The following is a 23677-nucleotide window of genomic DNA, read 5'->3' on the forward strand; positions in this document are numbered from 1 at the left end:
TATTTATTTATTTATTTATTTATTTATTTATTACAATTGCGGTGAAGGCGACAGCACTGGCACGAGCGAGTTCGCGTGGCAGCGTCGAGGGGCGCCAACGAGCCAGCTGTCGAAGAAGACGATGACGCTGGAGCTAATTGTGACGATAGTTTTGCGTTAACACACGGACGCGATCCTGGGGAAAGTAGCCCTTCACAGCTTCGCTGCAGTAAAAGCCGCTCAGGCAGGATTTAGAATGTGGGCCTGCAGACTGCTAGAAGGAAGCGTCACCTCTCAAACGCTCCGCGGACAAAACCACACTTGATAATAGTTGTTCCGATAGTTTGACGCTACGCTTTTCAATGCTTCAGTTTCTATAAACTAATACAGAGGTGGAACAGTTTGAACGAAACTACCAGTAAGATATAGAAGGTAGGAAGGAGAGAACAGTGCAGAGTAGTTGTGTATTTCCCCTTTGCAATCTGACAATGCCATCTGCACAACAAATCGCTGTGTCCGTAGCGGTAGTAGACTGCTCCGCCAGGCACGGGAAAACGTTTATTCCAACCGATACTAAATGAAACAGCGCAAGGCCTCCTGTGTATATTATCGCTCTGGCCCCAGTGCTACAGCAGAAAGAACTTGTGCTTGGACAAATATGACTGGCTCACGCTCTGTTATTCACTGATGATTGGCAACTGATGTATAAAGCCACACAGAGCTGGGACAGCTTAAGCAACGCCAGTGATAAAAAGCGAAAGGTGAGGCAAGAAACTAAAAAAAAAGCTGTGCGTATGCCCATCACCACCGGGCATACCAAGCATGTACATGAACTAGCAGGTTGATATCCATATCCTACTGTTACAATATGACGTGCTCAAACAATGGCCTTTAGACAAATGATAAAATACATGCTTGTGGGTTTTTACTTGCTTGAAATGTTGAAAGATCCGAGCACGCTAATTCGGAAAGTTCTATGTTTCGCACGAAACAATCTTCTATAGAAGCACGCCGAAATGAATGGACGGGTGCGCTAAGGGTGATCTGTCAGCGAACGCACGCATTTTGGCATTTTCAGTGTGTAAGGGTGAAAAACGCTTGTTTCTACATGGAATCTGCCCTCTAGGAATTTACTGAGTGTGTACGTGCTGCGGAATCACCAAATTCTTTTTTTTAATGAGGAAGCATTATATAGCTCATGGGGCGGAAAATCCGGTGTTGGCGTGAGCACCCGGTGGTCCAAAAAGGTTACGAACACATGACTTTTGGTGGGAGTCAAAACTGCGACCTATTGTGTTAATTAAGGCGAATTTATTTAATGCAGAGTTAATTGAGATGTCGTACAATTAAGGCACTAGAACCCACGAATTTTGGCGCGAGTCGAACCAACGACTTTCGGTGCTAATTGAGGTGAAGTTAAAGCACAGCTAATTCAGGTACAGTTAATTAAAGTACTCCAACCCACGATCTTTGCTGGTAGTCGAACGCTTGACCTATGGTGGGAATCGAACCCTCCACCTTTGGTGCTTATGAAGGCGAAGCTTACACTCCTGAAAGGGCATATAGAGATAGCACGCTGGTCGCAATGCTTATGCATTCATCGATGTATAGATAACTAAGTGTCCCTTCAAATTTTTTTCAGTGCTATTTAGGATTACAACACTCTTTCAGCTAAGGGAAAACTTGCTACTAATGGATGTGTTGACTTCATTAATCAGGCTATTCAGTCCTTCCAGAAGCCAGAAGACTGGTGATTTTTGTCATCCAAAATGTTGAAGTTCTGAATTCGTCATCTTTCGGTGGAGGGTTTTTCAATTCGCGAATATTTTTCGTTAGCTTCCCGGCAGGCAAGAAAGCAGCTAATTGCTTTTGCGAAAACAGAAGCTAAGCCGTTCACGTTGTCGACCGATCGACTAGGAATTGGGGACGCCATTTATATTTTTGATAGCACTCGCAAAACCGCTGTTCCTTGTGGGAAATAGCAGCAAACCACACTGCATGATGTGAACCACAGAAAGTCGAAGCCACCTGTCATCGCACCATCATTATCGATGTTTTTAACAAATATCCGAAGTCTGTTGCCTAAACGCGATAATATTTCCTCATTTATTGAAGACTGCAGTTCAGGTATTCTTGTTCTTACTGTAACATGGCAACACCCTGAAGTAACAGATAATGAGATATTTACACATGATAGCGCACTTAACATGTTAAGGAGCGATCGCACCGAAAAAAGAAATGGTGGCGTACTCCTTGGTATCAAAAGTACAGTTACCTCACAAGGTATTAATCTATATTCAAGTATTGAGATAGTATGAGCTGAATGTCAAACTTACAGGAACAAGCTACTGATAGGATGTTGTTATTATCTTTTCGATACAAACCAGTACTTTCTTATCGAACTGCGCAATAGTATTCCTAACCTTCTGAGCTCTGTCAAGCTGATATCGTCTATCCTTTTGGCGACATTAGTTTTCCTTTGATCGACCGGAATAACCTATCATCCTCTTGTCATACATCCATGGAGTTCATTTCTTTGATGTTAGATTTCAACTTATTCCAAATAATTACCAAGCCCACCCGTGGCACTAGAATCTTAGATTTAGTTTTCACTAACGCCTCTGATACAGTTGGTGAAGTTGTTTGCTCAGAAGGTTTCAGCGATCACAAGCTACAACTTACTCTTAAGATTCCCTTGAAATTTACAGACGTCTCAAATAAAACTATCCGTGATTACAACATAGGAAATTATGACAATATTAACAAAGAACTTGGCACATTTCTTTCTATCCCCATTTTAGCTTCGTTTCCTGCTCGGTCAGTCAACGAAAACTGGCTTTTGTTTAAAGAAAAGTTATGCTCTTTAGTGCAAACCTATATCCCCCTAATCAGAATAGCAGGCGTTAGACAGAACTTTTGGTTTACCAAGTACCTTCGAAGGCTAAGAAAGAAGAAGAAAAGGCTCTACGCGACTGCAAATCGTACAAAGTCACCCGTGGTATGGGATAAATACCTCATCTTTGAAAGATTACTGCTCGTCTTTAAGAGAGGCTAAAGAAAAGTACTGCTCTCAAGATCCACCTTCACTACTTGAAAATAACCCCCCAAAACTCTGGAAGGCGATTTCACTTAATAGTGGCTCGCATCACATTTCACTAAGTGATGATAATCAAGCTCAAATCAGTGACGAGGTATGCCCAGTCGTCTTTAATGCATTTTTTCATCCATGTAACAGTAGAAGACCATTCAAATCTGCCGCAAGTCACTGATATAGATTACCAGTACATGCAATCCATCGATGCAACAGAGGATGGTACCACAGGTCTCATAAATAACCTTAAGTTGACTACTTCTTCGGGTGTTGATAATATTAACTCAAAATTTTAAAGAATACAGTCACACTGTCAAGCAAATCTTTGTCTTATTTTCCGCCAGTAGTTATCGTCATGTCAGCTTCCCTTAGACTGGAAAATTGCAAAAGTGATACCAGTACGCAAAAGTGGCAGCAAGAATTCCCCAGAAAACTATCGCCCAATATCATTGACAAGTATTTGCTGCAAAATACTTGAATATATCATTGCATATCATATATATCATCATCTGGAATCAAATATGTTTTTGATTAACCAAAATGGGTTTAGAAAAGGCTTGTCATTTGAGACGCAGTTACTAGAATTCACTACAGACTTGATTTTTAACATGTACCGTAATCTTCAGAGATTGCCTATTTCTCGAGTTCTCCAAAGCGTTCGACCATGTAGCTCACTGCCGTTTAATTTCCAAGTTATCCGTTCTCAAATTAGACTGCTTAACGGTCTCCTGGATACGTAACTTTCTAACAAATCGTCAGCCATATACAGTCATTATTTATTTGACGTCACCCCTTGCACATGTCAGTTCCGGTGTACCACAACGCAACGTACTAGAATATTTGCTTTTTCTTATTTACATCAATGGTCTGCCCAATAACACCTCATCCTGCATGCGTGTTTTTACCGATGATTGTATATTATATCGGCCAATTCGCAGCCTTGATGATCATCGCATTGTTCAAGAGGACCTTCATCTCGTTACCAAATGGTGTGAAGACTGGCAAATGAAACTTGACTTATCTAAATGCCAACTCATGACATTCACGCGATAAACATCAATTTATAGTTTTTCCTATTATATAAATACAGATATAGTATCTCAGGCATCAGTTATATAAATTTCTAGGCGTAAATCTTACGACGAGCCTTTCCTGGGCCTTTCACATTGCAAGCATATGCGCAAACGCTTCCAAATCTCTTGGATATTTTCGTCGCAACTTGCGTAACTGCCCGTTTAACATCCGTAAATTACAATTCCTATCATTTGTATGTCCTCAGCTTGAGTTCGCGCCCCCTATATGGTCTCCCTACCATGAATACTTAATCCGCATGTTAGAATCCATCCAAAACCGAGCTAGTCGATTCATTTCCCGAAATTACAGCTACCAATCAAGCACTACTCAAATAAAACTCGACATTTCCCTTCATTCACTGAGTTGCCGACGTGACATAGCACTCCTGTCCTTGCTCCTTAGATATGTTTACCAAATGAAGCCACCAAACTTGCCACTGGAACTCGTGTCTTGCACATCACGACGACTTTATAGTGATTTTAGCCTCACTTTCGTTTATGGCAACACAAACGCATTTAACTTCCCGGCTCTACCACGAGCGATTGGATTATGGAATTCGCTTCCTAACAGCACTTTTGCTCAAATGAGCAATGATAAATTCAGGCAACTACTGAACCTACAGTTTTCATCATAACAAACATATTCATCTGTACATATGTCATGTCATATAACACGTGTCACATACGTGTCATGTCTCTTATTTTTTCAATTTTGTTTGTTTTATGTGCTCGCGCTATGCATGTTATTTTGCGCGAGGGATACGTCGCTTTTTATGTAAACATGAACTGTACTTTTCATTCCTTTCCCGACAACTCTTTGTATTGATTTAGCGATTTTATTTGTAACACTGTTTTGCAAGCACGTGATCACTATAGAAATTGTTTAGCTCTCACATTTTTTAGCGCACATATATCTGTTTTCTCTTTTCATTTGTTCAATGACGCCCCCTCACTCTGCTCCCCTTGGGGCCTGTAAGGTACATTGAAATTAATTAATAAATACATAAATAAATAAGTAATTAAATAGATAAATAAATAAATTATATTGTAATCACTAACGCACGTTGGTGCACTGCGTACATGTGAGTTTTATTTCGATAGCACTTATGCGAACACTCCAGGCGAATTGTTGCCATTGCTGCGACGTTCCGTCCAATGTCCTAGGGCGATAACCTCGTCGTCGCGCGCCGTATGCAGTGTGCGCAAGTAAAAGCTTACGAGGGTGAGCTGACGATTGCGGCTCCATTTGGCACGCGTAGAGGAGAAAAGCGGGGAGGAAGCGCGCCGTCTTCCGTGTCGCGCGTGGCACAGAGGCGATGGGAGAGAGATAGGCGTTGTACTTTGGCAAAAACTCCTTATGGCGCAGCCACGCGCGGTCTCGCAGGCTTTATCTTGAGAGCGATCTGTTTTGGGGGCGCAGTCTAGGTAGGCCGACAATTCGTAGCTTTGCGTGTGCTTTCTTCTTGCCGCTTAGTTGGCGTTCAAGCGATACAAAGCACGAAGGTAAAATCGCTTGCTGCTGTTGCTGCGCTTCCTCACGCCACCGTTTTGACAACGAGCGTCCGCGGTCATCGAGTGGGATCTGTTTATGTTTATGTCTGCGCGATGGCACCAATCTTGCTAATTTAGTTGGTAAGCGAATGTTCGAAAGTGTATACGACCGATAAAACTCTTTACTTCGTACAGATGTCTCCTAATTTGCCATGGCAATCAATGCTTCGCCATTAGGGCGAAACAGCGTCTGTTAACTGAGGAGGGAAACTGTATGGCTTTATCAAGAACATTATAAGTTCACTGCATCTATTTCAGTTGCTTTCGCAAAATGTCAAATTTGCGTCACGTTGCGAAAGCAAATAGGGACCATCACCGCCATTTCTTAAGAGGAAGCTTTAGCTCGGGCCCAACTCCGACGCGGCCTATTCAAATACATGTAAAACGCAAAAACGTTTTTTCTGAGATAACCCCTGGGCCAATTTTAACGAAATTTATTGCATTTGAGAGAGAAAGCTAAATTCTAGTGACTGTTGGAAGCGGAATTTCGATTTAGGGATTGAATTTTCTTAAAACGATTTTCAAATATTTGACCGTTTGAAAAAAATAGAAGCACGAAGTTTACAAATTCATAGCTCCGCATCTAGAACTGATATCGCGGTTCTGTAAATGTATTCATTAGACCATTCAAAGCGGACAAATTTGATATGCCATTTCACATCTTACGGGAATTTGTTACGTTGGTTACAAGAGTTTTGCAAAAGTTGTATTTCCCTATTATTCAATTTTTTTTTATATTCGTGTGTAACATACCAATTTTGTCCGCTTTAGATGTACTATTAGATGCAATTCACAGAATTGTATTATCATCTTTAGTTGTTGAGTTGCAGAGTTGCAAACTTGATAGTTTCGTTTTTTGAAAATTTTAGATTTTTGCCAATTTTTAATAAAAATTGTCAAGCTAACTCAAAATTTAGAAACCAACAGTCACTAGATTTCAAGTTTTTCTTTTAAATACAACAAACCTCGTCAAATTTGGTGCATTGGTTGCCGAGAAAAGCGAATTCTCCTTTTACATGTATTTAGATAGGAGCACTCGAGCTAAAGCTTCCTCTTAAGCATGCCGTCTACGTCACGCCTCGAAAAAAATGGTGGAATATAGAAAATGGAGCCCGAGCACGGCCTGCGAAGTACCAACTCGCGCCGATATCTGTGGAAAACATTATGTCGTAGACGAGCCAGAAAAACCGCATGCCTGCAGTAAGAGTGGGTTATGTGTACGCTTTTCAGTGATCTGGAACCCAAGTGACACCAGTAGTTGATCCAGGCAGATAGCACAGTGATGCGATTTGGTCGCCACAGGCGTGCCGTGTTCACTTTTCCCTATTTAGTGCAACAACTGATGGTTTAGCTTTCTTACTTTACTCAGCATTTCTGTGGCACCAGCCTTTTTCTGCCACGATCAAAAGACGCGCATGTATGTTCGATTATTCATTCGAGCTGATAACACTGTTGTGCACTTCGTTTCAGGTCACGCAGGAGGCGGTTTTCATTGTTTAGAAAGCTTGGAGTTCCCGGACCTCTCCCGAACCTGATAAGTGGCAACATACCAGAAATCAAAGCTAAGGTAAACCTATATGGTGAACCGTTGGGAAATAGAAAGTACAAATACCGTATGTACTAAGTTCTAATGTGGTGTCGGTTGTCACGCTACCCCATATTTCACAACGTGAAATGGAAAGTGCTCAGCCCTCGATTGTAACACACACTCCTATTTTCATACTTCAAGACAAATAAATGCCATGCCCTCGATGCTCCACTCAGCATTTTTTCATAGTACGAGAGAACGAGTGTAATAGTGGTTTGTGCTTACTCGGCAAGAAAAATCATAATAACAATTGATTACATTCGAGCCATTGTGAAGTGGGCATGGCCCGCTATCGCTATCATACGGCTCCCTACCGCTGTAAACAGCCTCAGAGCATGTCAGCTTCGGCGACGTCTATGGCATTACACATAAAGCATTTCTTAAACGTCTTGGAAACCCTGGCAGTCTCTCCTGAATTGAGGAGCAGACACAAAGTTACTACAGCTTCTACAGCTAGAATTTAATTTTTGATACTGCCAACTTTTGCAATGTTGGCGCATTAAACCAGTCAGAATACGTAGCCGCTCTTTCAGCCAATCAGATATGAGAAAATTGAGAATTCGACAACGTGACGGAATTTGAGAGGGTTTAGATTAGCACCCGCGCAGTGACGTCTGAATTTCGTTGGATCAAAGAAAGGTTTATTGCCAATGAGTATTCTTGTCACTATTTAGGTTGCTTGTCACTATCTAAGCGCAACACCTTTTAGAAATTTCTTTCCGGAAAATGTAGTGCGCATTGGAGTCGAGAAAATGCGGTTTCGGTCCCATCCCTTGAAAAACCTAAAAATTGTCGCACTAATACCTCGAGAATAAAGATTTGTAGGCACAGCATAGCATGCAACCTACTCGAACAAATCCTTTGAGCATGGCAAAAAGAGCCCTAGCAAACTTGGCATAAATTAGCGGGAATAAAGACGACTACCCTTACTTTTTTTGATGAGGGCGGAAAAAAACCTAAACTTGCTATCGAACGGCCCTTGAGGGGCCGGTCAATGAACGTTGCATCAGTGACATTCCCAATTTTTGTAATCACGTGTTTCGAATGGCATAATAGACGTAGAGCCAAATAAACAAGGCTTTTGGTTCGCAAGAAGTTTGTCACAGCAAGTTACGTTCTGTAATCTTTCAGTTGCTGCCACAATTTACCGCCTCTTGTTCTTACAAACAGATCTTGCACAGTGTCTACGGTAACTGGTGTTTCAAAAACGGACGTCGAGGTTGAAGTAGTTTCAGTGAAGGCCTAGGTGACGTGGAAGAAGGATAATACACTAAGTTCTGGTCGCGGTGAATGAAAAACTTGTAGCAGCGTGCCGAAATTTCGACGGCTGCAACAACCGGGCAAGCCGACCGGTCAACAAACCCAACCTCGGACTGCAGTGCCCTCGGGTTCTGACACCACTTGAAAAGCTCCCACGACTAGCAACAAGAGGACGAAAGGCACAACCGGACCAGCGCCACCGGCGGGCACCTTGCCTGGACGTGCCCCCAAGTCACCTCGGTCAACTAACCCGAAAGCGTCACGGGATACAGGCGCCCCTACATTCCAAGACGGGGACTTTCCGGCTCTCGACACCAAAGAATACGTCTCAGCCCAAGGTAGGCAGCCGAGACGGGCCTCCTCCGCCTCCCCGCACTCCCCTACCTTCTCCACCACCAAACATTCCTTCTCATCTACCCCTTAATTCTGACGTCGCGGACCTCCGTCGCGAGCTCGAGACTCTCCGGGCACAAAATGCTCAACTTAACGAGAAAATTCACGCGCTAGAAACGGCTCGGTCCTCCCCGCCCCCTGCCCATGTAGCTCCGGAACCGATGCAAGTGGTCCAGGCGAACCTGACACCCTCTAGCTCTGACGTGCGTTTCACCGCCCTCGAAAACGCCCTTGCCGAATTAACAGCTCAGATATCAAATTTTGGCCAAATTCAAGACAGCCTTCTCAAAGTGGTCACAGCTACGGTTAGGGCCGCCGTGACGGCCAACATTAAGACGTGGCTAGAGTCAAACCCCCGGATTTTCCGCCAAACGGGACCCCTCAAAGACGCGAACCGCCCATCAAAATTCGCCCGACCCATCGATCTAACCGAACTCTCGGAGGATCCGGAATCACTCCAGCTGCAGGTGCCAAGGCGATCTCCCTTCAAATCAACATGGCTGCGTCCCCTCCCAACCAACTCCCTAGAGGGCGGCGCCCCCCACAAGGACAGCAAGCTCTCTCTTTTGTACAGTGGAACTGTCGGGGTTTCAAAGACAGGACGAAACGCACCCACTTAAGGGCGTACATTGAAAACCTCGAATACCCCGCCGCAGTACTTGCACTGCAAGAAACCGGGGCTGCGGTTAAGCTCTCGGGCTATAACGCTTTTCAGCGAGACCCGTCCACCTGTCTCCTAGTCCATAAAGGCTACACAGCGCAGGAGGTTGATCTCGACCTAAATCTGGAATATTCCTACGTGATGGTTTCTGTCCTCCCCCTGCGGCGAACAGATAGCCCCGTACACATACTTAATATATACTGCCCCCCGAAACTAAAAAACGTTACCTTTTCTAACATCTTTAGCGCAGCGCTGAGGATCGCGGGTCGCGATCCCCTGATGATAGTGGGCGATTTTAACGCCCCCTGTCCCATGTGGGGCTATCGCAAGGAAGAGCCGCGTGGTCGTAAGTTGGCGGGACTTATATCTACGCTGGGCATCACTCTTCTAACCGACCCGGTCCACTCAACACGTGTAGGGAATTCTATCACTCGGGACACCTGCCCCGACCTTACCCTCACGAAACACATCCAACACGCAGACTGGATCAACACCGAGGAGACCCTCGGTAGCGACCACTGCATACTGAACACTATCATTTACACTCGACCCTTACATCGTCCCCTTGCACAAGCCAAACTCCCCGGCTGGAATGCTTCCCGCCAGGCCCTCCCAGTAACTTCTCTCTTGGAACAAGGCTACTCCACTTGGGCGCACAGACTCATGCAAACACTCCGTTCACACGAAAAGCACATACAGCTTACGGAAAGTGCACCGGACGTGGATAACCACCTGATGCACCTCTGGGAAGCTCGCCGCAGCTTAACCAAACGATGGCGGCGGCAGAATTACAATCGTAAACTCCGCGCTCGTATCTCTGACCTTACTCAGCAAGCAGCCGAGTACGCTGCCCAGCTCGCCGACACTAACTGGGTAGATAGATGTAACAGCGCAGCAAGACATATGTCGAGCCGCAACACTTGGCGGCTCTTCAGGAGTCTCATAGACCCTACACAAACACGATCGGAAACCAACAAACACCTCACTCGCGCACTACACAACTTTCAAGGAAACACGGAGCAGCTAGCGAACGCTTTGCGCTCACAATACCTCAATCAGGATCGAGACCCGCGAGGGATGGATTATTCGTATGCAGGCTGTGATAATCCGGAAATGGATCAGCCTTTCCAGCTTCACGACCTTCGCGCGGCTCTTGCACGAATGCGCAGGGGGACGGCGCCGGGGAGGGATAAGGTAACAGTCAAACTATTGGCGAACCTTCCAGATCGGGCGTACGAAACCCTACTAGAATACATCAACGCCATTTGGACGGGGGACACTTCGTTGCCAGCCGATTGGAAGACATCGTTGGTAACCTTTATCCCGAAGGCGGAGAAATCGGTAAACATAGACAACCTCCGGCCCATCTCCCTCACTTCATGTGTAGGGAAACTCGTGGAAACGATGGTCCGTGACCGCCTCTCGGAATATCTCGAGAGCAAGGACACCTTCACCTTCGCCGACACCATGTTTGGCTTCCGACCTCATACCTCGGGACAAGACATCCTTTTACAGCTTCATCCCAAGATCCTCGAACCCACAGAACACTCACATACCGACAAGATAGTCCTGGCACTCGATCTCAAGGGTGCCTTTGATAATGTTAAGCACGCCGTCATACTAAGGCACCTTAGCGAGACCAACTGCGGCGCTCGTACATTCAATTATATCAAACATTTCTTAACGGACCGCTTGGCCTATATACGCCTACAAGAGACCGAGTACGGCCCATTTGTGATGGAAACACAGGGCACACCACAAGGCGCTGTGTTGTCCCAGCTTCTTTTTAACATTGCCATGGCACACCTCCCGGCACAGCTGGCGGGTGTCGGTGGTGTTCAGCATGCGCTGTGCGCCGACGACATCACCATCTGGGCCACTACGGGAAACATAGGAGAGATGGAGGAATGCCTGCAAGCAGCGGCGAGCATAGTAGACTACCATGAAACGTACTGCAGCCTCCAATGCTCCCCGTCCAAGTCTCAATTTGTACATATTCGAACTTCCCCAAAATGCAAAATCTCACTTCAGCTTTCTCTCGCCAGTGGCCCCATCCGAGAAGTAGAGGAGATTCGAATACTCGGTCTCTTCATTAATCAACACCGCAAGGCAGGCACAACTCTTGCCAAACTCCGCAAGGTCGGCGACCAGGTGGGCCGGATGGTTCGCCGCGTTTCCAACAAGCGAGGAGGGTTGCGAAGTAAGGATGCGTTGCGGCTCGCACATGCCTTCGTAACTAGTAGATTATTGTACTCGACCCCATACCTACGCTTACGGAGACATAACGAAGATTGCTTGGAGGTAGTACTCCGAAAAATGTTCAAGAGAGCCCTCGACCTCCCAATCTCCACTTCCAACGCGCGTCTTCTCGCGTTGGGGATTGTAAACACCTATCGGGAACTTCGCGAGGCGCATCTCGTTAACCAATGCACGCGTCTCGCCCAGACCGTGTCCGGTCGCCGCCTCTTAGACCGCTTACATATTAAACATGACCACCATATGATGGAAAGGCTTCGAGTGCCCGAACTGTGGAGAAGCGCCCTCTACGTTCGACCCCTTCCAACTAAGATGAACAAGGAGGACCATAATGGCCGGCGCCAGGCGCGGGCGGATGCCCTGCACCGCCACTATGGCGCTAAGAAACACGTGTTCTACGTCGATATTGCAGGCCCCAGCCACTGCAGGGGGGGATGGTACACGGCTGCAATCATACACGAGGAAAGACAAGTGGACGGCCTCTCGTTCAAATCACCCAGCTCAACGCATGCGGAGGAGGTGGCGATCGCCCTCGCAGCCTCCCATCCCGACTCTAAATTCATCCTCACAGATTCCCGTGGAGCCTGTCGCAACTTTCAATTTGGATGGATCACTCCTCTCGCCGACAAAATTCTTCGCCGCTGTATTCGCGACTGCGATCCAACTCATCACTCAATAATATGGGTCCCCGGCCACCAAGGCATGCCAGGTAACGAAGCCGCCCATGAGGCAGCCCGCGCACTCACTTACCGGGCACCAGGCATCACTTGGGAGGACCTTGACCCAGATCACAGCCCTCTTCTTTCTTTTAAAGACATTACTGAGCACTATCGTGCCGAACACCGCCGTTACCCGGTTCCTATGAAGAGACTGGGTAAAGCTGGCGAACGAACTCTCCTTAGGCGCTTTACAAACACCCTGCTGTGCCCGGCGGTTCTCAAGCACTTTGACCCTTCTTTTGACGGCCGCTGCTCTTTCTGTGGGGAGGTGGCCGACACCTTCCACATGGTTTGGGCATGCAGGCAAAATCCTTCTCTCCCCCCATCACCCCTTCCCCTTCCCGAGAGGACTGGGAGGCGGCCCTACTCGGCTGCCAGGAACTATCGGCCCAACAAGCCCTAGTTGGGCGGACCTACGTAGCTATCAAGACCAACGGGGTCCCGGAATGAGAGACTCCGCCCAGTATTGCAAGGGGCGCGACCAACTAGAGGTCTCTCCCCGAGCACCTCTCTGTATATATATAGCCCAATAAAGGCTTTCCACCACCACCACCACCTTCGAAAAATTAACAAGTGGACAGCAATTTGCGGTTGTAGTATTCCCACGTTTTATTAATGCTAATCATTCATTGGCACATTCCCGGCACTTAGCGCTATACAGAGGGGACCTGTTTGAAGTTTTCTGGAATTAAAAAATAATGTGAGTTGCAAATAACATAATTCCAGTCTTTGAGCTGGATTATTCAGAGGAGCGGATATCACTTCCACTGGAAATTGAAACACGTATTCAAATAATAAAAGAATCACTGATTAACTTGTTTCTAAATTACTTCAGGATATACATTGTAATTTACGAATTGTAGCCGGTGAATTTCCAAGGCATATGCAATTAAAATGAATTTCTCTAATGTACCAACTTGGACATATATGCCACCAAACTCGGCGTAAAAATGGACTGTTGTTCCGTTACCTTTTGTTTTTGAAGAAAACACCCTTTTATGTATTGAATAACGAAAGTAACTGGAACGCCCACGTATTTCGTCCCACAATTTGTGAATTACTACTGTCATCCGGAAGATTCTACAAAAGTACGCAATGTCACCGGCCACATTTAGTGAGTTGCAATATTGGCCCTTAATATATTGCTACGGAAGGATAAAAGAAGAGAGAGGAAGAAGAAGATCGGAGACGCTGGCTGTTGCGTGTTGCTGGTGGTCGGCCATCTAAACTACTCTGGATATATATATATATATATATATATATATATATATATATATATATATATATATATATATATATATATATATATATATATATATATATATATATACACAAAATAAGTCAGAGTAGTTAAGATGGCCGACCAGAAACAATACGCAACATATATATATATATATATATATATATATATATATATATATATATATATATATATATATATAGTAAATACAAGCTACACTCCCAACATGCCCGTAACATATCGGCGAGAGGTGTGGGGTACCACGGCTGGAAACAGAGCTCCGCAGTGGACATCGCATCACCGTCCGCACCATGAATGACAGTGAGCACTTGGGATCAACGTCGCTGCCGCCTCCTAGGTCACCGTCACATGCTACGTCGCTGTCACCTTCGGTTGTCGTTCTTTCGCGTAGGCCTTGACCTGCTTGGCCCTTTTCCGACAACGACTAGAAGGAACAAGTGGACCGCCGTCGCTACTGATTACGCGAGACACTATGCGCTAACAAAGGCGTTGCCCACTAGTTGCGCAACTGACGTCACCGATTTTGTCTTCCGCGACGTCTTCCTCCATCACGGTGCACCTCGACAGTTACCTACAAACCGCGGCCGCTCGTTCTGACCTCGAGTTGTCGACGACCTCCTCCGCTCTTCTGCCACTTAGCACAAATTGTCCACTGCCTACCACCCACGAACGAACGGTCTTACGGAACGTCTCAACCGAACAATTACAGAGATGCTGTCGATATGTGTCTCCAACGATCACCGCTACTGGGATGCCACGCTGTCTTACGTGACGTTGGCGTAGAACTCGTCCCGACATGCCACCGCATGATATTTACCCTTTTAGCTCTTGTATAGCTGCGACCCCACACTACCGTTTGACGCCATTCTCCCTTCTGTGCCACGTGTTGCAACTGAGTACGCTCGTGAAGTCATCGATCGCGCTGACATGGCACGTCAAGTCGCCCGATATCGTTTATTAGCCTCACAGCATATACAATAGGAGCGTTACGACCGCTCTCATCGCGATGTTAAGTTCGCGCCAGGGGCTTGGGTGCTCCTCTGGTCACCATGTCGTTGGGTTGGCGTCTCCCAGAAGCTTCTCTCTCGCTGCAGAGAGTGTTATGAAGCCATATGACAAGTTAACGACGTAAATTAGGAGATTTAGCCGCTACACTTTGATGCATCCTCAAGTCAGACACCTGTTGACGTCGTGCACGTTTCGCGGCTGAAGCCATACTTCGCTCGCAATTCTTCGCCTTCCATACACCGAGACGGCGCTTCGCCATCCGCTAGTCCTGTTACGCAAGGATAAAAGAAGAGAGAGGAAGAAGATCGGATACGCTGGCTGCTGCGTGCTGGTCAGCCATCTTAATTACTCTGACTCTTCCTGTATATATATATATATATATATATATAGTTTTTCTATACTCGCAACATCCCCGTAACAATAATAACTAGGACTCTAATTATCTAATTTTTGTTCATTAGTTGAATGTTTGTTTAGGTTTCTCGTACTAGTAGTGTCCTTTTCTTCGAATGATTCCGATCGAGGATGTGCCTCTGGGAATTTTCAAATAATTCCGGAGACTTAAACATGACAGCCACGTGTGCTTCCGGCCTCACCACACTTCGGACCTCGGAAATACGAAGAAATGCATGAGCGACAGTGGAATCGAACATCTGCATTCGTGCACAGCAACATAATGCTCTAACAACTCGGCCACGATTGCACGTGCGTTCCTCCCGTGCCGAAGTTGACTATCAGACGGCTGTCACGTGTGTCGCGTGCAAGTTGGTCGGCTTCTTTCCTCGTCAGCGCTCGCGATCAGAAACTCCGTCTCCGAAATCGGCCAACATGCGCCTGCACTTTCGCCGTATGGCAGCTAACGCTACGTAGAAACTGCGCCATGTTCTACGGCTACGAGGATCGACGCAAATCGAAAAGGTGTTAAGGTTTCATCGCCGGAGTGCAAATGTCCCCATTGTCGCTTTACCATAAAACACATGAAACAGAATGCACCCACCGTGCGATTGTATAACACGTATCCGCTGATGACGTTACAACGCGCGTTGCTCTCGGTGACGCTCGTCGAGTACCTATGCCGAACCGAACAATCGCCATGTCGTAAACTCGCGTCGATTTCCTCGAGTAAAAATCATGCCGTCGCCCTCCCCCCTCCCGCCCCCCTCGTCACGCGATTTTCGTCACCGCCGCCTTTCTGCTGGCGGCACACACATGCTCGCGTCAGGCAGGTAGCTGTTTCTCATACACAAGCATGTTGGACCACGTGCTAACGCTTTGCGTAATCCTAAACGAAGCTGGCTAGCCCACTACCGGCAAAATGTTTCGCATAATGTGTATTCCCGCACCGGGTGTCGTCTGCTTCATCTTTAAATGCTGGTATTCCAAGGTCCCAAAATCGCACAATGCTTCAGAAGGTATACTATAGTGGAGTGCTCTAGATTTATTTGGAGCACATGGGGTTCTTTAACGTGCGTCCAAGAGACTCAACGCCAGCGTTTCTGTATTCCGATCCTATCGCGATGTGATCGCCGCCGACAGGATCGAACCCGTGGCTTCGAACTCAGCGGTGCAACCTCACCGAGCAGCCACGGTGGCTCATTCGCACGTTGCGGCGAAGAAGCTCCGTGCCCGCGTAAAAATTAAGCTACCGAAGTTGCACGTTCTTGTCGCGGGGAAACGTTCGTAGCGTGGTTGGCAAAGCACCAGAACAAGTGCGCATTGTGGAAAACATACCGGGATCCAAAGACACCGCTTCGAGTCTGCCGAGTGCTGAGTTACGTGACGGTGGGCCTTTGCGCACGAGATACAGAGTGAAGACAGGAGGCTTAAGGTGTCACCAATTGCATATCCCTCTTGTTGGTTTAAAAGGTTCCTTGTTGTGCTGTTGTTTTTCGTGTCTTTACCAAGCGAATACACGTCATATCCGTCGCCTATGTATAAAACTCAACCCTTTTCGCCAATAAAATTCAGCTGAACGTTTGTGCTTGTGTTTGTCAAGTCCCCCGTCTTCTTTCTATTGTTTGTGAGCAAAGGTCTACCTTCATGTAATGTTACTAACTCGCCCAAGCCAATCCACTACCCTAATGAGTCATGTGTTGGGCCGACTTTTGGGAGCACGGGAGAGAGAGAGAAAGAGAGAAAGATAGAAAGGGAACTTATGAAGGCTTAGAGCGTGGCACAATGCTCCCATCCCGTTTCCTTGCTCACATCGCCTTCTCTCTCTCTCTCTCTCTCTCTCTCTCTCTCTCTCTCTCTCGTGATTTTTATATTAAAAGTTTCATTGCCACATATATAGCCTGCATGCGCGACAGGCCGTTATATGCACTATAGCAACAAGTGCTGCGGCCGCTAGCTTTTGTGCGTGCATTACATTGTAGCGCCCGTAGAGAGTACTTATTGAATTCAGTCTCCGTTTCGGTGTACTTATGAGTGACCGAAAGCTTTTAAATTAGTCCAGTTCTCTACTTTTGCTATCGTTTTGATACCACAGCAAAGAGGGTTATTTGCGCTTTCTGTAAATATTCGTAATACCGTATGATGCTAAACTCATATCTTAAAGTCATTCTCTCAAGTAGTTTTCTTTTTCTAAAACAATATATTGCGTTTGACATGCCGGTGGCAAGCATCGCTAACATTTTCATTATGTGCAATATCAGCCATTAAATGCATATGTACACGATGGCTCCGATAAAAATTTGAAAATTGCTTTCACGTAAATCATTTCCTTTAATGAGATCCGCACAAACCTACTCTAGCTTGACTTTCATGGTTACAGTTAAATAAGTACTGATTATACGTGTAAGCACCTTAAACAGAGTCACTGTTTATATCATGGATAAGTTTCTTACGTGATAAACTTTATTTTGGTCACAGGGAGCAGTAGTTGCCTTTAGCAACTGGATAAAGCAGTACGGCGATGTAGTCGGGTAAGTCGGCTTTTTTCATACTCTTGTCGCATAATCAATGTTATAGCATGTTCCGTAAAGCTGGAACCGCATGGCGCGTTTTTCGCGAGCGAAAAACGCGACGCACGGCAAACGCCCGCGTTGCCGCCGACGCGCGAGCACCCGTACGAAAAAAAGCAGCGGCGCTATCGCGCCGCGTTTTCCGAGTTGCCAGCCAACATGACTCGCAACGACATGCATTATCTCTGTTACCGCATATATAATATGCCCTTAAACTTATAGAAAACTACAATAAAAATAATCTTAGTGTAATTGGGCAGCGACATTTTTTTCCGAAGTGTATTTATCAAGCTTAATTTCAAGCAAGCAATATTGTGTGCGAAACTGCGACTACGTGCCTTGCGCATGCTGAGAGGCCGCTGTTTGTTTACAACTTCACGTATAAAAAGGAGTGTCGGCCGCTTAATATATCGAGCAGAAGAGGCGATTGCTACTATTAAGTGGGACGCTGATACTGAAGCAAGAAAAAATGCGGGTCAGGAGGTCTATGTGGGTGCGACCTGCATGGTTGAAGAGAAGAAGAGAGAAGAATTTTATTCATTCACTCACGAAAATAAAATAACAGTAACAAGGTATACAGAAGGAGGTCCCAAAGCTCAAGGCTGTAGGGGGACCTCCTGTTTTAATTAGAAATATCAAAACAAGTTAGGTTACAGCAAACGCAGCAAAGTTTTAGAGTTGTCTACAAATAATTACACATGACAGCAAAGGAACCGAAAGATTATGTTATAGTACACAGAATTGCGTTTTGAACAAATAAAAGTAACAAAGCAATTCAGGTTAATGCAAATACAGCAAACAGGTAGAATTGTTAACATGTATTAATGCAAGAAAAAAAGTAAACTGAAAACATGGCATAACACTGTAAAGAATTACATAATGTACTGAATTAAAAACAAAACAAAACATGGGAAGTGAAATGTAGCCTAGAGGCAGTGTTCTATTAATAACTGACACAAGGAAACAAGTGGACAGATATGATGAAATGTTGGTGAAAGGGTGAAATGTGGTGAAATGTTAAAGAGTTATAATGGTTTAACCATAATGAAGCAAACAGAACATGTTAAATTACATTACCGCATTCACAAGTTAAGTAAATATGAGAATAAATGCTTTTTAAAGCTGCCTATACTAGGAGACAGCTTTATTTCCGTTGGAATACAGTGCCAGTAAGACATCGCTGTGAACGAAGAAGTGAATTTGCGAAAATTAGTTCTGATTTTAGGTAATAAGAAGTTGTTAGCTAATGCAAATTGAGTTTTATTATGATTAGAAAGTTGCTCACTGTTAAATATTACTTGGGGAATGTTTGAGTGAAGGAAATTATAGTCAAGGATTGTCATGTTTAATTGAAATAGTTTATGAATTGTGAGAATGCGATGCTCTTGCAAAAGAGCAGATGCACTACATTCGGGTGACTTGAAAGTAATAATGCGAATGACCTGGTTCTGGACGTATTGTAAGGTAACAAGATGAGAGCTATATGTGTTGCCCCAAGTCGCAATGCAGCAGGTGAAGTGACTGTGAATGAATGCATGATAAAGAGAAAGCAAGGTTGGTAGTCTAAAGTATGGACGTGCTTTTATAAGAATCCGGATACCATATCCAATTTTTGGTTTAGATGTGAAACATGGGTAGTGTACGTTAAGTTGGAATCGAGGGCATCGATGGTCTGCAAAGGTAAGGAAACTCGTTTACGCCCGCATTCCACCAGCCGCAAGTGCTGCTGCCAAATGAAACCCGACAGACGCCATCACCACTTTTTGGAACCCTGTCCTATCAGCAGACTATCTCAAGGCGATGGTCCGCAGGTGACGTTGGTCACGCACGCGCAGTAGCCACGGATAGGCTAGCTTCGTTGAACAGGTCAGAAACGCGCGCTCCAGCGGTGCAGGCAGGACGGGTACGTGACGCCGCTTGGGTGAATCGTTGGGTGAACGTTGGATGGTCTGCAAAGCTAAGGAAACTCGTTTACGTCCGCATTCCACCCGCCGCAAGTGCTGCTCCCAAATGAAAATGAGAAGATGAGAAGCGAGCGAGTACCATACACTAGTGATATTATTTCAAATTGTCTTGCCAGCATTAGCGATGAGACGCGACGCTTCTCCACTTCAGTTATTAGGGCCTCGTTGAAGGTTGCTTTGTCCACTTTAGGTGAACACGATGCGCGAACCAACACGATGCGCGAACGAAATCATGGTAGCACGTGTTTTCTTTGACGCGCGTGCCAGTTCGGCCGAGAAGAAAAAAATTGCGCCAAGGAGGTTCCGTCGCGATGCTCAGAGAGCAGGGCCATCTGGTGGCGAAAAAAAAAACCAAAATGCAACGTGACAAAATGCCACGTGACTTACCTCAACTCTCATTGGCGGACGCGCCGCGTTTTTCTTTTACTCTGAGCAGGAGCACGCGGCGGCACGATTTCGTGACGGATCATGCTGTGCACACGTCAAAATGACGCGCGCGTCCCACCATCTGCACGTCAATCGCGCCTGAAATCGCGCCATGCGTTTCCGCCTTAAGACGCGCTAGTCTTCTTACCTGTTGACTGGCGGGGGGCCTTCCATCTGTGTTAGATGTTGCGAGAGACTGACCGTCCTCCATGTTTTAACGCGACAGCGTTAAGGAGCTCGTGTAGCAGAAAAGCCGGTGTCGTCGGCAGCGTTGGCCGTGAGCGATGTTGCCTTAGAAACGAGCCGTAGAAAGTTATACTGCGGTGTATATTGGTAATTATGAGCGTGTTCCTTGCAGAAGTCGCAGTTACACGAGTAGCGAAGTGCGTTTCCGCTAGGTTTCTTCTGCGCTTTCCGCACACGCAGAGCCATCTTGCGGCAAACACAGAAGACCCCCTCCTCTCAATGTACGGCACTGCCCCAACAGGTGGCGCGCCACGCGCGCATTGGGGCTGTGGGGGGACCGGTGCGAGGCGCATCGCGGCCCGGACTCCCTCTCTCCTGACGACGCTTCGCCGTGCTCTCTCACGGGTTGCAGAATCAAGCGTCCTTCCTTTCTTTAGATCCCTATCTGTCTATCTCTCTGCCCGTGCCGATCACGACGTTTGGCTGGCGTACATCGTTTCCCCTTCCGAGACACCGAGTTCTTCGGTTCGTTCCGCTTGCTCAGGCGCACGTTTCGTTGCCGCGCCGAACGCTGCGTTGCTCGACGCTCACCGCGTGATTGGTGGGTGCAAAGTCCTATGCGGGACGCCTCGTAAGTGACTGCTGCGCCGTAGCGCATTGTCTACACCTCTTGGCGGGTTGACGGGAACGCTGTCGCGTTCCACTCTTGAAGGCGAAGCTTAAGCTTCCTGCAATTTTTGCTTGAGTGTCGGGATGCAAACGCTGCACGGAAAATCACTACCTTCATGGCCAACATCAGCTCATTACCCTCCATTCAGAAAAATTTCTTGCCAGAAAACTGTTTATTGAAACTAAATCAGTTCCAACTTTCGTAACTAATGTGTTACAGGTAATCAGCCCAAGCGATTCGCAGCAGATTTTCGCACCAGAAGCTGCCGCTGCGATAGTTGCTATTTGCAGGGCATGTGCTTCCAAGTCTGTGCCTTTAGGGCCCTGATGAGGCTGTAGTTCTACGGTCACTGACACCTTTTATGGTCAAAGCGCGCTGTATAATTTAAAACGCAAATATTTTATGCTTTTTACACCAATTTTTTTAGGCCTCTACACAGCCGTACTACACCTTCCCTTCGAAATACATTGCTCCATTGAACACTATATCAGCCGCACGGTGCTCTTTGGCCAGAACTGGCCCTTACGCCATTAAACCCCACGCACCCATTATCGCCATTAGGGCGCGTTCATTGTATCAAAATGACATTCAGTTGCAAATGTTGGTCATTACGTTCGAGAAAATTCAACTTCGTCAAATTTGTGCAACATCCTCTGAAATTACAGCTATGACCATTGGTTGGTCGATCTCGCTCGAGGACGCGATGTAAATAGGGCGCAGTGAATGCAGGAGTTTCTTCCACGAATCCTTATACTAGTTTGTCAAACACTGAGGAAATAAACATATATTGTTCTGTTTATGACGACACTCTAACGTGCAGGCGTGGCCTTCAAGATCGCACCGGCATTCCTATTCTCGGAGGCCACGATTCTGGTAAATCATTTCTGCGGTCAGCCACAAGGTGCAGGAAATATTATAGAAGGAAATATTGTCATCCAACTAAAATTAGCCCAGAAGTGCAACGTACAGTTCTCCTCTGGACATGTTCAAATTTCGCCATGTTGTCAAATTCTGTGATGGCGGCATTTTGAGCCAATCAGAGAGGTCGCAGTAGCCCTGTGGGCAAAGAAGAACTGAAAAGATGATTTTACAGGCTTTCACGAGGTTCTGAATAATACCCGTAGCACAAGTTACAAAGGAAGCTTCGCAGTTGAAGAAAATTTGTTCGGGTCCGGGGGATGGAAACCCGCACAAGCTCCTTTCAAAAGCCCTCTGAGCTGCGAACCTTTCCTTCTGAAAAGCCCGTATGGTTTTCTACTGCGTAGGGTTACTCGCAGGTAAATGTGTGTGTGTGTGTGTGTGTGTGTGTGTGTGTGTGTTTTTAGGGTGCAGCTCCTAGGCGCCTGTTCCTCCGTTGAGCGTCGACTTGCCTCGGCGTAACCGCACGAATGCGCTCGCGCCACTGCTCTCGCATTCGTCGTCTCTTTCTTCGCAGATCTGTGGAATAAGAGACGGCTCCGATGCCGCTCATCATACCATCGTTCCCATATTGCCCTTCCCTCTGCAAAGGCGCTGACGGCATTGGCGCAATCAGTCGGCGTGCTGATTTCGCTCTCAAATTCTCTGCGTCAATAATCACGAAATAGAAACCCGTATCCTACACTGCTCAAAGTTCGCAATAGGGAGTATCGAAATTGTCATGCATTTTTTATACGAATAACATTGGTTTGCTTACTTCAGCCCTTTTGAGTCAATCTATCTATATGTCTAGCCTCTGAGCTGGCCCAGTAGCACAAGTTGTCTACATGCTTGGGCCACTAGGCTTCTGGTAGTGATGCCGCCGTGATCGTTCCACTATCGTTATTCCAGCTTCGTGGTATCTTAATCTCATCAAGCCGTCGTCGTCAGGCTTTCTACCTAGACCCAGTGACCCCAGTTGTCTAATATCTTGGGTGTGCTAGGTATGGGCTCGTCTTAGTGATGGCGTCGTAGTCGTTGTATCGATGTCATTTCACCTTTGTAATCTGACACTCGCCATGTCGTCGTCGTCATACAGTTACACGCATTCATTGCCACACCACCGTGGTGATGCCGTCGTGATCACTCCATCGTCATTTCAGCTTCTTGATCTGACTCGTCATTCTGCGGTCGGTACGCCTTCTACACCGACCTAGTGGTCCAAGATGTGTAATAGCTTGGGCCACTAGGTACTTGTTCGGGGTGGTGATGGCGTTATGGGCGTTGGATCATGGTCATTCCAGCTTCGTCGTTCGACTATCATCATGCCGTCGTCATTAAGTCATCGTCTTTGCACAGTGGTTGTCACGCCATCGTCATTATCATTACTTCATTGTTTGTCATCGTTTGTCATTGTCATTACTTCAGTAACGTAATCCCAGGATCTTCATGCCGTCGTTTTTATGCAGCCTTCGTCGTTCCATCGACGTCCATCTGTCTTCGTCATTGTACTTTCGTCACACAGTCGTCATTGAACCGTTATTATACCACGCTTGTCATGTCATCGTCAGACAGTCGCTACCACGCCTCCATTGCCAGACCTTCGTCGTAATGCCGTCGTAGTCGTGCCATCATCCTCACTACTGCTTCGTCATTCGACAATCGTTATGCTGTCATCGTCATGGCATTATCCTCATTGCATTATCCTCATTGCATTATCCTCATGTCATT

The 23677-nt window shown here is 46.3% G+C and overlaps 2 protein-coding genes across 2 annotated transcripts in view; both read left to right on the forward strand.

The window, feature by feature from the left end:
* The window catches only part of LOC142572813 (cytochrome P450 3A31-like), a 185081-nt gene that overhangs the window by 117279 nt on the left and 44125 nt on the right, over nucleotides 1-23677 (forward strand). The gene's annotated exons all lie outside the window — the stretch shown is intronic.
* Nucleotides 1-23677, forward strand: part of LOC142573347 (cytochrome P450 6B5-like) — a 51002-nt gene that overhangs the window by 2178 nt on the left and 25147 nt on the right. The window contains exons 2-3 of the mRNA XM_075683001.1: nucleotides 7165-7261; nucleotides 17712-17764. Coding sequence (XP_075539116.1) covers nucleotides 7165-7261; nucleotides 17712-17764 — 150 coding nt within the window. The remainder of the gene's footprint in view (nucleotides 1-7164; nucleotides 7262-17711; nucleotides 17765-23677) is intronic.

The sequence above is a fragment of the Dermacentor variabilis genome, chromosome 2 (genome assembly GCF_050947875.1).
Source record: "Dermacentor variabilis isolate Ectoservices chromosome 2, ASM5094787v1, whole genome shotgun sequence".
NCBI lineage: Eukaryota > Metazoa > Arthropoda > Arachnida > Ixodida > Ixodidae > Dermacentor > Dermacentor variabilis.